The sequence below is a fragment of the Cucumis melo genome, chromosome 9 (genome assembly GCF_025177605.1).
Source record: "Cucumis melo cultivar AY chromosome 9, USDA_Cmelo_AY_1.0, whole genome shotgun sequence".
NCBI lineage: Eukaryota > Viridiplantae > Streptophyta > Magnoliopsida > Cucurbitales > Cucurbitaceae > Cucumis > Cucumis melo.
The window spans coordinates 20,729,625-20,745,471 of record NC_066865.1 but is presented as its reverse complement, the minus strand read 5'-3'; the positions used below and the strand labels follow the sequence as shown (position 1 = coordinate 20,745,471).

Sequence of the window (15,847 nt, the reverse complement as noted above, 5' to 3'; positions counted from 1 at the left end):
CGTGGCTTCTCCACAGCCAAACACGCAGTACTCATGTCGAAATTGAATTTTCATTTCTTCCTTATACATAATATATAAATAAAAACAAAAACATTATCGAATAATGGATAATGTTGATGAATGTATTATGAATGCAAAGCATTTGAACTTAATAGTATGAAAGTCCCCAATTGAGCTCAAAAGTGGGAGGTTTAGTTAATTAACTTAATTCTTGAAAGTAGTGTTATCAATATAACAATTAAATCAAATTATTTATAGATATAATCAAATATTAAATAATTTACTAATATAATAAAAATAGGTTAGTTTTTAAAGTCTATTAGTAGAAGTATAGTGATTTGAGGAGTAGTGGAGGGTAGAGAAAAAATACAATAAGTAGAAAGATTAGAACAGTAAATTCATCCCAAACAGAAGACATAATAATTATGAATTAACACACTTTTTTAAAACTGAATTCTTTTTTTCTTTTTTTCTTTTTTTCTTTTTAGCTTTGAAAATTTTCTCTCTTTAGATAGCAGCTATTTTAAAAACATTAGGAATTCTTCTGTTAGAATAAGGAGTAACGACTTTAAATGGCAAAACTATCAAAAAAAATATTTTCAAATAGAAACAAAATATAACGAAAAATGGAATATTTTGCTGTTTTTGTTCATTTTACTATTTGAAACAATGGAAATACAATTTTTGAATGTTAATAATATTTTTTAAATAAAAATTAATAGTTTACATTTTGGTATATATAACAACGACGAAGGTATCTTTGAATTTTTTTTATAACTTTTAAAAGTTTGAGATATTTTGTTAACAAAACAATAGTTAATATCTCAAACTATGGATCAAATTAATTTTTATTTGTTAAATGTATTTCTTTTTTTAGTTTGGAAAAAGTTGGAAAATTTATGTTTTGTTTATAAAAATACAAGGTTTAGGTTTGAGATATTTAGAATAATTTAGACCTATTATTTTATTTCTTATCTTTGAATAATTCGTACTAATCGTTTGACACTATTTAATATTTTCTTATAAATTAAGAGTTATTCTAAAACAATTCTTTCGGATTTATTTATTTCAATAAAATATTAAGAAAAATCCAAATGACAACGGGTCAAAGCACACTATGATACCATAGTTTGATTAATATCGATATGTTTTTTACTAAAGCAAATCTCATTTTGACATATATTGATATGTTTTTTAAATAAAAATAATAATCACGGGTAAAAATTTTGAAAATAAGATATTTTAGTTTTTAGTATATACAAATGTTATGTCAATAGAGCTAAACTCTTATCGACTCATCAACTAAAATTTTATATTACCAAAACAAAAATTGAAGATCAATCAAGATAAGGGATAAAAGAAAAACATAAACTACGTTCTTTAAACTTATTTGCATTTCCTTTCTACTTCGATATTTTCTTACTTCCTTTTTTTGTCGAAAGTTTTTTAAACTTAGAAATTTTTAAGTATTTTTCAAAGAAATACAATTTAGGTTTTTTATATACAACAATTACAAAATTTGAAAAATTAAATTTATTTATAATATCCATTTCACTCTCTTTTAATAATAGCTTAATCAGATAAGCTTACTTTAATTTAATCATCATTTAATATTGTTTTTAAATCTCATAGCATATTCAAATGATTTGACCAAATCATTTCCAATTAATGATTCCTTTTTTTTTTATAGGCATCAATGAATGAAATCAAATGTACATGATTACGATTTACAACATTTTGAAAGAATAAATATAACCTTTCTCTGTTCTGTTTCTTTCAGAAAAAAAAAAAAAGAAAAAAATTAAATCTTTTTCTTCTTTAACGATATTGAGAACTTTCAAAATGTCGTCTAAAGAAAATGATGAGGTGAGTTGCAAGTTACAATTCAAAACTAAAATTTAAACGTCACACTCCAATTTAAAGTTGAAAGTTTGGACGAGTGAGATCTTATAACTCATTTAATATCTTGTTTTAACTCAGAACAAAGTGGGTTTGGTTTTAACTTTTTAGTCTCCAAGTTTTAAGAAAATATTTCGAAGGAATATAATTTTTTGAGTTGTTTTCAAATATAGTAAAATGAGTAAATTCTTTTATAAAATATAGTAAAAAAATTACCGTCGGATAGTAACATATCAAGATAAAAATTGATATAAATTCCGCTATATTTAAAAATATTTTTAGAAGGTTTGTAATTTAAAATAGTATTTCTAACTTCTTTTGTTATTTTAAATAATCAAACAAACAAATATTTTTACCAAAGGGGGAGAAGACTACTTGGCTTGTGATGGATTGGAGAAAACAAATGGGAATGGATAGAGAGAATAATTAATTTTTACCAAATTATATTATCCCAATTTAAAATCTCTTGAAAATATTATTTATCTTTTTAAAATTAAGATTAAAAAGGTACCGTTTAAATAGTTGAAGAGTCAAACTCAACTGACATCAACGTATGTCAAGATTCAAGAAGTTGTTTTAGGTTTAGATTTCCCCACCTCTTTTGTACTAAAAAAATTTAGAGTAAAAAATATACAATCTTCTAAAGGTTTTTTTAATCCTATTTGTGTATAAAAATATACAATAACATTAACTTCTAAAGACAAAATTGTCATACGTGAAGTGACGCACGTGACATGAATTAAAATATATGTCTTATTTATAGGTTAAATTACGAGTTCAATCACTAAACTTCGAAATTTGTGTTTATTTTATCTATGAACTTTATACAAAATATCTAACAAGCCCTCAAAATGTTTCATTGTGTCTCATAAGTTCCTAAATTTTAAACATCTTTAACAAGTCACTAAGCTTTCAATTTTGTGTCGTTTGAATTAACAAAAATTAAAATCTAAAAAGTAATTGATCTACTAGGAGATATAATTAAATCTAGACATGTTCGACACAACCAACTTTTTACTATTGTGTTTAATAGATCTATGTGAACTTTTAAAAAATTATATTGAATGGGTCCATGACCCATTAAACATAAATTTTAAAACTTACGTAAACTTACGTCGAACTAAGTTTACAAATAAGAGCTTAGTTCAATTAAAATGTAAGTGTATTAGTAACTACAAGATTTGTGGTTTGAATCCTTCTACTCTCAATTATTGTACTTAAAAAATCGTCAAACCATACTTATAATTTCACACGAGTAAAAATTTCTGGACTAAAATTGCATACTGTGGATCAAGTCCAACTATTGTATTTTTATTTTTGATTGATCATAAATAGAAAAAATATTTTGGAATCAAACGGAGGGTTTTTCACAAATTTGTAAAATGTGATGCAGGCCGCCAATTTGACTAAAAACAAAACATCATAAAGTAAAATAAAATAAGTAATGTTTTAATTCATTTATGCTCATTATTTTAATTAGTATAAATAATGAACAATTGATTAAAACATTTATTAGTTTACTTATTTATTTATATATTCAATTGAATTGAATTGAAGTTCTCTCACTCCATCATTTACAAAATTATTTGACCAAGTCCTTCCTAAAAAACTCCACCATTTTGTTTTTAATTATTAAACAGCTTTGAAGCTTTAATTAGAACCAGTCCTTGGATTTTTTGCGATGATAATTTTAAGGTATGTTTAATTACATGTATTTCAATTTCTTTTATCTTTTACTACTAAATTATTATCGTCTTAAAACATAACCGTTAATACGATCAAAAAGTTTGTGTTTGAATACAACCATTCGAATATATCACAAATCTCGAGACCATCTTAACATGTAATATAAGAAAACAATAAAGTCTTGAATGATTTGCCTTTAGAAGTTATAAAAAGAGAACAAAAACAATAATAATAAAGAAAAAAGTTTTCAATAATCTCAAAGAACAAGTCTTTGTTGAATAAAAAATCCCCCTTTGGATATTTTATGCCAATCAACCTCTATATAAACCCTTTCCCTTTATCTCTCTTTTCCATCAGAAAAAACCTCTAATCTTTATTATCCATTTCTCTCTATCAGAAAAAAAAAATGGATATCATTGCAACTTCATCAGCTCAAAACTTGAGGAGGCTATGGAGGAGAAGAACGTACCAAAGGTTACGAAGTGGCAGCAACGACACTGTCCCCACAAGATCATTGAGGAGCTTTCGGGTCGGAAGGATGATGATCATGAGACGACGAGCATCTCCTAAACTGCGGTTGAAAATGTCGTCGCCTTTGAAAGTTGTAGCGAAGATTCACGATGCGTATGTCGAGATGATGATGAGGTTGGCCAATAGTGTGGGGAATATGTATGCCATTGGAGGGTTTGGAAATAGGAAGAGGATACCAAAACCTCAAAATCAAGTTCCTCTTGGTGGAGAACAAATTGATGCTAAATTGGTATTGGAAATCTATAACAAACTTGCTTCTTCCAAGAACAGCTCTAATGCTAATATAAACTTATGATGATGTATAATTGTATATATAGTTTTGATTGAAATAAGGTTGTTTCTTTTTTTTTTTTTTTTTCTTTTCTGTTGGTCTTTCTTTTAACATTCCCACAAGAAAGGAATTTGTTAGAAGCTTTATATCCACACACACAGTAAAAGAAGTATTTTCTTGGAAATGAAAAGGCAAAGTCAATAAGTTCAATTGTATGATGTACTCTCCTATCAAAGTGAATTATTCTTTTCTATATATATATCACTACAAAAACTTTGTCTCTTCTAACGATCGAAATCGTAAAAGAAAAAATACTTTTAAAAATTAATGAAAGGAACAAAAATTATGATTGAAACTGAAGAAATAATTAATCAACCACGAGGTAAAAGAAAAAAAAAAGTGGTTTTCCCTTGAGATTAGAAGAAACCAGCTTTATTTATGTGCATCCCAAACTTACAAAGTGTGTATTAATAATCATTTGAACTTTTATACTTGTGTTTATTTGGATTCTTGAATTTTAAATAATTTCTAATAAATGTTTAGGGGCAAATAGATCTTTGATCTTTCAAACATGTTTGAAACACAAAATTCAAAATTTAGAAGTCTATATCTAACAAAAAGTTTAACTTCAAATCTAATATCAGATCCTTTAAATACCAATTTGAAAGTTAAAAATCGATTAGAAACCCATTGAATACAAAATCGAAAATTTAAACATATGCTAAATGCGTTTAGTTCATCAACTAGGCTTTTAATTTAACTAAAAACTTATTACACCCATCGCATATAGGACTATGCTCAAATCCCCGTACAGAGGGACAAAAATAAATAGCTTTTTATTTACTTTTTCAAGATAGGGTTGGATTGTGGGCCGTTTGGGTAAGAAGGATTACAGAGAGTTATGATAAGATGTTTGGAAGAAGAATTATGAAAATTATTTTTTATTTTTTAAATAAAAAGATTAAAATTAATAATACTCGTAAGTATAAAAATTATAAATGAAAAAAAATAGATTAAATAATAGTTAAACTTAAATGGATTAATTACAGAAAAGATTAGGAAGGGTTATGAAGAATTTTGATAACCCTTCCCCAAACATGACTAGTTGACTTAGTTCATCTGATGCCAGTGCCAAGAGTATACACCTTGACCAAGTATAGTTCATATGCTGACACTAATGCTGCGAACATGTAGGACAACCTCTCTTTTTAGTAGGTGATACTGATACCACAAGCCCTCTGCTCCACATCTAACCTGCTCATGTCATTCACCTGTTCGTATGAAATAGGAGTCGTCTCAAAGGTGGATCCTATTATTTCATAATAAATTGAAAAACTGGCAATGGAAACTCATAACAAAGGAGTTTGATAGAAAATTTGTTTCGATCCGATCTATACTTAAAGTTGGAGGCCAAAAATCGTTTAGGACTAAACAGGCAGCATTTGTGTGCTGCCATCGTTTAGGGTGACAACACATGTGCCGACCATATTTTATGGGTGACACTGACTTCCTTTAAGATAGATATCTCCCCACCTCAACATCGATTGTAATATTGTTCTCCAATGACAAATATTGTCCATTTTTTCTCCTTCTTCCATTGCCCTCTCCAGCATCCAATTACCACACTCTAAACTAGCAACCTCTTGCTGAAGTTGCTTGCTTGTTTTTTTACTAGCACAAACTTCTTACCTTCAACGAAGGTGATCAAGCCAAGCTCACCTTCACAGTTGTCGGGTTGTTGCTTCCCTCACTGTGTTTGCTTGGGTTGTCCAGTGCTTGGCACTGATTTAGCGGTCCAATAGTTGATATAGTAGATTGCAGAAGAAATGGTTAATATTATGACTTGTGAGTATTGATTCATCTAAAGTAGATTAACATAAAAGAAGAGCTGCACAATTCACCATACGCTAAACTTGTGAACACGGCTAAATATGTATAGTTTATTATGCTAGCTTTCTGCATTTTTCTAGTCCTGTACAGTTTAAAGGAACGGCGAAGAGGCTTCGCTTCCAACAGAATTCTCAACTCTGTATGTCTTCCCCTTGTATAATACAACTCCCATTTCCCCAACATATAATTGTAGTTTGGTTACTTCCTATCTGATTCTTGTCCACATTGCCGGAGAGTGCATCAGCAACGAGTCTCATGATTCTGTAAGTACCAAAAACGTCACCAATTGTGATATACTTGTTTGCAAGGCAGCCAGAACAAAAGAGAAGTGAAAACATATTGCACAGAATCTAAGACGAACAGATGTATTTAATTTACTTACTTATCGACGGTTTTCGACTGGAGAGTTTTCTGCATCTGCATTGTCACTGATAAAACTGTCCGGACCGCTTCTGTTTTCAAGTACAGTGTTCCTCAGCCATTCACTGTATTTATCAACATCGCTCAGGTTCAAGTCACTGACGAAGTTGTATGGATCTTCTTCTAATACATCTAAGAGATACGCATATTCTGCTAATTGTTGGTTTCCTCGACTTTCAGAAGCTGCAGGAAGTTCTTGTCCACCATCAAAAACATTGTCCAAGCTGAACGAATCAGGTACAGCTATGTCCCTCGACATAGAGTGAATCTCTTCTTGGTTTTCAATTTTAAAAGCAGTCAAATCTACCTCCTGAACTACACCATCGAGAAGATTGTCTGGGAATTGAGTTTCATCAAATACGTGAGACGAAGCTAACTCTGGAGTCATTTTAGAGACACTTGAGAAGTTCAACTCAGTTGTCTGAACACCCCCTCCAATCAGAGCAAACTTTCCACAATTGTCAGTGCGGAAAGCACCCCCTTCCTTTTGAAATGATTGAACATTATCAGGGCATAATCCAACTTCCTTACTGACCTTATATGAAACTGAATCATAGTTTGAACCGATGTGCTGAAAATTATGGCTAAGCGTTGTCAGATCATGATTTATGAAGTTGTTGGCAGGCAGTCTAGGACTAAGCAGACTTTTAGGTGCAATGAGTTGGAATCTTTCACCCCCGAAAATAGAGGTCAAACCTCCATTTGTAAATCTACTCGTCTCATGATGCTGCTGCACCAGTGGAGGAAGTTGAGTCCTGATTGAGAAATTGGATTTGGATGCCTCCCTCCTATAAGGTAATTTACTTTCTCTTCTTTTGAAGCATTCTACTTGAGCTTTGTATTTCTGATGGGATAGTACATTGTTAGAAGAAATCATATACTATAAAAATTAAAATAAGGAATACATAAGAGTAGGTTTAACAAATTATTATTGTATTCAAACAAGGAAATCCTGAGAAGATCTTCTTCAATGTTTTTTTTAAGAAGGAAAAAGGAACTTCTAATTTGACTGAAAAAAAACGTAGAAAACAATTATAAGCAACAATAAGCATTACATACGATTATTTACAAAAGCTGGTTTTGGATCACTTCTTTGTTGAACTTAGGAGGAGAAGAATGAGTCTCGGGATACCAAAACTGGGATTCAGATTCAAACACCTAAACTCCAACTTCTATTTTATGTAGGCAAGGAAATAGTAGAAACTTGAACCAAAATGAACAACAATGTCTACAGCGCTAGCTGAAACAGTGACTGGATCAAATTCCTCATTGATTCATAACTAATAACTAAAAACAAACTTTTTCTTGGGACAAGGCACATAGTAAGCAAACATTTTTTTCTTGGATGTGAGGCAAACTGTAAGCAAACTTAAGAATACCTGTAGGTGGTTTGCAACCTGGCGCAGGGTCAAACATGGCTCGTTCATCATCTTCAGTATAAGTTTTGGGCGAGCTTCAAAATCAGCGGGAAACATAAAAGGATAATTAGAAAAATGCATCATTTGAACTCAAACGTAAACGTACTTGCTAAGAAATGGTAACCATTAAGCAATACTAATAACTTGAGGGAAAAAAAAAACGTATCTCCTGAGAAAGGTGAAATTACATTTATCACCTAGCTTGTTAAGGGCATCTGTGAACTTCCGACGTCTTTCCGCGTTCCAAACGACACGTGTTCTGCTATCACTGGCAATATAACATTCCTTCCTTCTTTCATGATCCTCATCAATTCTTGAAAATCCAAACTTGGTAGGTTCTGAGTAATATTTAACTCTCTTTTCCAAGTTTAATCCTTCTATGTCAGCACTTAATCTCTTTCCCCCAAAGAAAGATCCAACCAGGCTATCATGTGATACAATTTGCTCACTCTTATCCTTTTCCTTATTTTTCATAGGTTTATAATTAATGCAACAATTATTGTTATAACTAACTGCAGCGGCAGACCGCGACAAAACTACAGCGTCCGTAATTTGGATACCAACAGATTCTTTTCTAGGTTTTGCCGTTTCTATACAATTTGCTTTATAGGTTTGTTTGGTTATGTTTCTGTTCCATCGATACACGTGTTGCCACATATATTTGAGATCACCCTTGGAAATAGGTTTCTGAAGAAAATAGCATGCTCCTTCTGCCAATGCTTTCGTGGCCACACTCAAGTTCATCCCCGAGGACATAACTGCCAGGCAACAAAGAGCTTGAGAATAATGAAAACACAAAATTTGATGATATAACCATGCAAAATTGAGCTTACAAATGACAGCAATATTCATCTTAAGGAGCACGTGCAAAAACGAAAAACTGTCCATATCAGGCATGCTAACGTTAGCCATGACAAGGTCGAACCGGTCACCTTTTTCCTGAATCATTGATAGAGCAATAGATGCTAGTTGAGTGGTGGTAACTGAAGAATTGTAAAAGGAGGGGAAAAGTCAGTTAGAACATTTTCATGTCATATGATTGAGTTTTCCTTTTTCTAAATAAAACTAACCCCAGCTGTTTATGAAAATTGCCCAAATGGATCAGATAAATAATACTAAATAAAGAGGACATGCACATCGAAGTCATGGAAAAGGGAAAACAAAAATTAATGCCGAATGAATATATTACTGTAATTAGACGCATAAAATATAATCAAAGAACGAAACAAAACGATTATACTTCAAGGAAGAGAATAAATGTAGACCAGAAGCACACAGAATAGGTATTATTACAAACTTAAACTAGGAAATCATTCAGATCTTGAACTTTTATTCTCTGAAGTCTGAATTACCCTAATTCAGAAAAAGAAAAAAATTGAACGAAAGAGATCGCACTCTATCATTAAAAAAAATATCCTTATATGGAAACGTAGTATAAAATAAAAGCATCAGGAGGACCTACTACCATTAAAACCATGCAGCTCAGACAAATTACATTCTCGTTACATAGAGGAACTGGAAGATAAGACGAATTAAGAAGTTAAGTTAAATTCTTTCCATCTCCCTACTTTTTCAGTTTGAGTACTTGTAGATCCATCACAAAAATAATCAATGACAATTTTCTATAAACCCCTTCATAAAGCTGCCACTAAAATGCACTGGATTTCTTCAAGATTGCACATGCACATTAAAACAAGTTCCCAGATACAAAGAGAAGTGCATTAGACTGTTGCTTAACACATTAGAATTAGCTATTAGGGTGGTGAAGTAGATAATGGAAATACTGTGATCCACTGTACCATTGTATGACTGTTGCTCAAGCAATGAAGCCAAGTGCTTGAGAGAGAAAGGATCATGATCCACCAGCAAGACATGAAGATTTTTAGCAAAGCTAGGGAGAGAATCAGTGACCCAATGACCCATTTCCTCCATTACCCACAGAGATAGTCTGAAAAGTGGAGGTTAGACTGCTAGATGTGAGAGAAACTGAGAGAACCCCAAAAAGAGAAGAGACAAAGCTAAAAGCTCAACATGCACAAACACAGAGAGAGAGGGAGGGAGTCATTGACGGTGCTTAATGAAACGGGGCTTCATCAAGGCTAAACAAAGAAAGAAGCTGGCAATTGCTCAGTGGGTAAGAGAGACTGAGCTGAAAGAATCTTAGTCTAAATTCAAATTTATATAAACGGTTCAAGTAATTTCATAAAATTAGGAGCTTACATAAGAAACAGACAATCAATAAAAAAGAAGAAAAAAAAAACAATCGTAAATGGAAAAGCATTAAGTTAAAGGAAGTACGATCTTACATTTGGTAGCTTCCAAAAGGGATTTGAACAAGGAGGAGGCAAAAGAGGGGGTTGAATAGGCAACACATTGCACTAACAGGAGCAAAACCTTCAAAGGGGACATTCATCAAACACGTAGAGGGCAATGACAAAATGGGGATGAGTTACAATGGCGAATGCTTTGTGGGTACACGAATCTGAGGCAAAATGACACAGAGGGGCACTAGGTTTGTGGGTGGAGGAATAGAAAATACAGATTTTGCCCATTTTTGGATGGATAAAGTTGAACAAGCTCCGAGTTTTTATGATAATCGCCATGTCTGTAAGAGGACAGTGAAGAGGAAGAAAGAAGAGGGTACCCCCCACTCCACGCACCCACTGCCACTGGGTCTGCCCTCCAACCATTCGTTTTCTTTCTCCTTCTTTCTCTCTCTGATCTCCGAGACGTTACATGCACTGATGCACTGCATTTTTCCTTTCGAACTTTGACTTCCTTCCCTCTCTCTCTCTCTCTCATTTTTCCCGTCTTTGTCTCTAGTTTTGAGCCCTTTGGGGAGCAGCCTCATCCTTTATCCAACTAGTGAATGTCTATTTTGAACCCCTTTCAACTCTACTACTAACCTATTTCCTGCTATGTTCATCCTTGTATATTCCATCAAATTATTTAATTGCATTTTACTACATGATTTTTCATATGATTCTTTTCTAAGCTATTTCAATTCTTTTCTATTTAAAATAGAAAAGTTCGATACATAAAGATATATGCATCTTAGAATCTGTTTGTTTGTTGTTTTAACAACAATTACAAAGTAAGAATAGTTTTTAAATAGAACTTAAAACTTTTGAACAACAAAAACAAACGTAGGTTACGGTCTTATGTTAAAAAAATTTAGATAAATAGATTATGTTTAAAAGATCTTAGTTATTGTACGTTTTAGTTTTTTTTATATCCGTGAACGTTAATCTCAAGGAACAATCGATCCGATCTTCCAACATTTGAGTGTGTTGCGAATTTTGGTATTATTTTCAGGTTCTTGTAAGTTTTAGTTGTTTCATTGTTTTTTCTGATTCAATATCTTTAGTTTTCTTTTTCATCATAAAGCAACTATAACAAATAATAGAACAAACCTCTTAGTTTTACTCCGTTTAATTTTTCTTTTATTCACAAGATTATCTATTGTTAAATTCTTTTTGTTTCTATCTTAAATCTTCTAAAATAGCTTTTGGGTTTCAATTATGTGGAATGTTTTAAAAGGATGAACTAACTTTTCATGAGTTTGTTTGAATAATTCACCACTTTAATTAGGAGTTTGGTGTTCCTAAACTTAAAATTAATTGTATGCCAAAACTAATCACTTAAACTTATATTTTAAGGTTGAACTCTATATTGAAAGGGCCAAACAATAAATATATTTCATAAAACCAATATATGATAAAAACTTTGATACAGACGGTCCATCTAGGGACAAGATAGCCATTGCTTAGTTCTAGTAGCCACTTTTTCATACTTAAAATCATAGTTAGATTTCATTATTTATCGTTGATATCTTTATAACTCTTTTTTTGGTCAAGTCTTTTACATCTTTAAAATACAAACTCACAATTTTTCCCCGCAATAACTATTGTTGCACTAATTTGATCAAATTTGCCAATTATATATTCTATATACACCTCCCAATATATAGTGGATGTATACTTGTAGATAATATGTATTTTTCTTTACATGCACGTCATATACTTTTATATACTTCGTGATATGAACCTACCGAAAATCAAATTATTAATTAAATTTTATTTAATAATTTTGATGTAATTTTAGTACTTTAAATATGATACATGTTTTTCTATTTGTAAAATTAGGTTTAAAAGAATTGTGCATTTATTTGGATGAGACGTTAAAAAGAAGAGTAGAAGGTTGAACACTGTTCCTAGAGGAAAATAACTAAAAAGAATAAATAGATAACTTTTTGTTTTTCACCTCAATAAAATTTAAGAAAAATGATCGTAAATGTTAAAATCGATAAAAGGATTTATAAAATTAAAAATAAACTTTTAGTTTATTTGTATCGATGATACACATTAATAGATAATACCGATAGATTTCGATAAGTTTTTATCAATGGTTATATTTAAAAAAAATCCAACAAAACAATGTTTTTTTCATTTTCTGCTATTTGTTATTTCTACTTTGAGAATGCAGTGTTTTAACAACTAATTTTTGTTCAACTTCTCCTCTCTCCAAACTATTTTCAAAATTGTGTAAAAAATTTTAAAACAAGAAAATCAAAGTTTTTCGTTTTTTAGTTGAATGCAAAACTTTAGGTTATATGAATTTAAACCTAAACTAGTAATAGTATTAATTTAAACTATAAACTATCGGTTACCTAATTTAATCCCAAATTAATAGTTATATAAATTAGGCTTCTAACTCTTATAAATGTATCTATTTTATAAGTGTATCCAAATAAAATATAAATTGAATTTTGTTTCTATTTGCTTATTTGAGTTTTTCTTGTTTTTCTTTCGCTCTCTTATAATTTAAATTGAATAATTATGAAGTTAAAAGATTTAAATCGATGACACTTATCAAAGTTAGAGACTAATTCGATATAACTGTATTTATGATTTAAATTGATATTTTTTCTAAAAAATAATTCAACAAAGTATGGTGGAGAATCAAATCTCTAATCTTAAAGTTACAATACAAATTTTATGACGATTGAGTTGTACTCATTTTAGTCATTGAAAAAATTTGTAATATACCTAATAAGTATAATATACAAATTTTAGATATTATGTCACACTTACGGCGATTGCTATAAATAACTTTTCAAACGTTTTCATCTTTCACTATTTGCACATTTCTCAAAAATCTTATTCGAATAGTTTTTCTCATTCGTTTGCTCCCTCAAAGTTCGACCCTAACGTATGAATAAAAAACCAACTTATTTTCGGCCTCCAAATTATCAATTCCAAGCTTTCCAAATGTTATGTAAATTTCCTAATTCTTACGTAATTCTTTTAAAACCTTTTTCAAATTCAACGTTGTGTCCAAACGTAAATATTTTATCACTTCGGTATTTTTTTACTTTTTTTTTTTTTAAAAAGTTAATGGTAAAAAGTGAAGTTTTTTTAAAGAAAAAATATTTCTAATAATCACAAGCAACTAACATACACTGCCCAACCACTGACTGAATCTTTTATATTAATATATATATATATAGACACACACACACACACATGTATGTATATATTGACTGTTTTTTAATGAATGAAAATGATAACAGTTTAGATTAATTATTTATGGATGAAGTTTTGGCTAGCTGTCTCATGCAGATATCTTAACCTCTTTACATGCATAATAATTCCAACAACCACTTACATGGATTAACATTACCAAACAGTTTTGAAAATGAAAACCAAACCAAAATTCAATTCTATTTTATTTCTAATCTTAGCCTAAGAAATTATTTTAATATTAATTCTTTTAGTAATATTTTCTTGTTTATACTTTATCCTATAATTAATGATTTGCCTCAAATTTACTGTAAAATATGAGCCATTGTTTTTTTTTTAAGAATTTTGTTATACAAAAATTAATTAAATAGGTCCATCTACACATATAATTCAATTAATTAACATAAAGTAATTTGAATTAAATGATGAAGTTTGAATTATTAACTTCAGCCTATTTTGGATTAATGCTTATGTTTCTCTTTCTAGTTTAAATAGAAAGGTAATCTAAAATTAAAAAAGAGAGATTGAGAAAATGCATATAAAAGGTATGTAAAGAAAAGGAATATATGATTTGTGGGTAAAATATGCATCGTCACTAGCTAACATTTAAAAGAAGAACAAAATGTTCAATATTCTCCTCACACTCTCTTTTGGAATTGTTTGGTCAAAGATTTTTTTAGATAATAATTGATATTTACCATGTTGAACTCATGTTTGCTATTAGAATAATAAACATATAAGTTTTAGCACATCTCTTGCACGAATTTCTTTTCTCTAGCTTTCGAAATTGTAACTTTCTTTTTCTTGAAAAAAAATGGGCCTCGATCATAGCTCAACCTCGCCAAATGCCCCAACCCATGAGATAATTTTGAGAACAAAAAGTGGCCTAGGGGAAGATGCTTAGCCTCAATCAAGGTCGAAGTCGGCCCCCGCCGAACAGAAAATCATGAACACTCCTTTGCTTGTTGAGTTATTTAATCAACCTAAGGTAACTTAAGAAAGAATCTAAGTCAATTATTTTCTCTATAAATTTATCGTTATAGTTTCATATAAGATATCTAATAACTTCTGACTTCTTTTTTATTGTTTAGTTTTCTTGTTGACTTAAGCATCGGAACATTTTTCTTTGTTTTGTATGTCCCCTCTTCTCAAACTATAAATTTACCATCGATTGTTGCTCGTAAAACTGAGAAGTATTAGTATTTCTCTATCCAAAATTTTGACATTAACATGTTGGTATAAATAAAAATATCTTATCAAAGGTAAATACATAACCTATCTATCAAGCTCTTTTTAAATTTATATCACTTTGTATTTACTTTTTGGTATAAATAAAAATGTAAATTTATCCTTTCGAAAAAAAGGGTTAAATTATAATAATGTTTGAACTTTAAGTTTTTTTTAGAAAAACATTAAAAAAAAGTTTAATTTAGCAAAAGAAAATTATAACCCGAGGATTAGGATAGAACTACTATACTCATTTCCCTATTTCTCTTCTGTCACTATTCCTCACTTCTCTATTTTCTTCTCTTACACTATTTCTCATTCTCTCATTTCTTTTTTTATCACTATTTCTCACTCCTCTAAAGGTTATTGTATATTTTACAAATTTTAATTATGCCACTAAAAAATTCATCTAATGAATTTTGTTAGGAAAAATAAATTAAAAAAAAATCTACTTTGCAAAAATAACTTAGGAATATGACTTGTTAGGAAAAATATATTTGAAAAATAACGTAGTGAAAATTACTTAAAAATACATTTAGAAAAATATCTTAGAAAAAATTTATTTGCAAAAATTTAGAAAGATTGTGTTAAACGGTTAATGCCTAGACATAATATGAAAAATAAATTGTGTTAAACTTAGGAAAAATAGTAATCCACGGTTTTATCAATTTATTTCGAGTTTTCAAAAAAGAAAAAAAACAAACCAGACGATTATCAACTTTTGACAATGTTTGCTATAGAAATAAATAAATATAATAAAAATAAATATTGGTAATTAGGTGGGGTAAAATGAAACTATAATTGTGTTTCCATTTAATCAAAATTTGTTTTTGTTTTTGTTTTTTTAGCTTTTATTTTTAAATAAATCAAAGGAATAATTTTCAGAAAAAATACGATTTTATTTTTTCATTCAAAATCTATTTTATGAAAAGATTTAGCATAAAAAAATAAACTAATTTTGAAATTAAATTTATTAAATGAAC

The 15,847-nt window shown here is 29.9% G+C and overlaps 2 protein-coding genes across 11 annotated transcripts; one reads left to right on the top strand and one right to left on the bottom strand.

Moving 5' to 3' along the window:
• Nucleotides 1-3,931: 3,931 nt before the first annotated feature.
• Nucleotides 3,932-4,602, top strand: LOC103504591 (uncharacterized). Its single transcript, XM_008468959.3, has one exon. It carries the CDS (start codon nucleotides 3,992-3,994, stop codon nucleotides 4,409-4,411), a length of 420 nt encoding a protein of 139 aa, XP_008467181.1. The 5' UTR covers nucleotides 3,932-3,991; the 3' UTR covers nucleotides 4,412-4,602.
• A 1,656-nt stretch (nucleotides 4,603-6,258) lies between these two features.
• Nucleotides 6,259-10,982, bottom strand: LOC103504590 (uncharacterized). Of its 10 annotated transcripts, none has more exons than XM_008468952.3 (7): nucleotides 10,422-10,982; nucleotides 9,915-10,063; nucleotides 8,949-9,098; nucleotides 8,304-8,873; nucleotides 8,077-8,150; nucleotides 6,660-7,541; nucleotides 6,259-6,538 (listed from the first exon to the last, which is right to left on the bottom strand). In XM_008468952.3, exons 1-6 carry the CDS (start codon nucleotides 10,526-10,528, stop codon nucleotides 6,660-6,662), a joined length of 1,932 nt encoding a protein of 643 aa, XP_008467174.1. In that variant the 5' UTR covers nucleotides 10,529-10,982; the 3' UTR covers nucleotides 6,259-6,538. The 10 variants fall into 10 exon arrangements, with proteins under 10 accessions (XP_008467174.1, XP_008467175.1, XP_008467176.1 ...); XM_008468953.3 differs by having other exon boundaries at nucleotides 8,313-8,873; XM_008468954.3 differs by having other exon boundaries at nucleotides 9,048-9,098.
• Nucleotides 10,983-15,847: the final 4,865 nt, after the last annotated feature.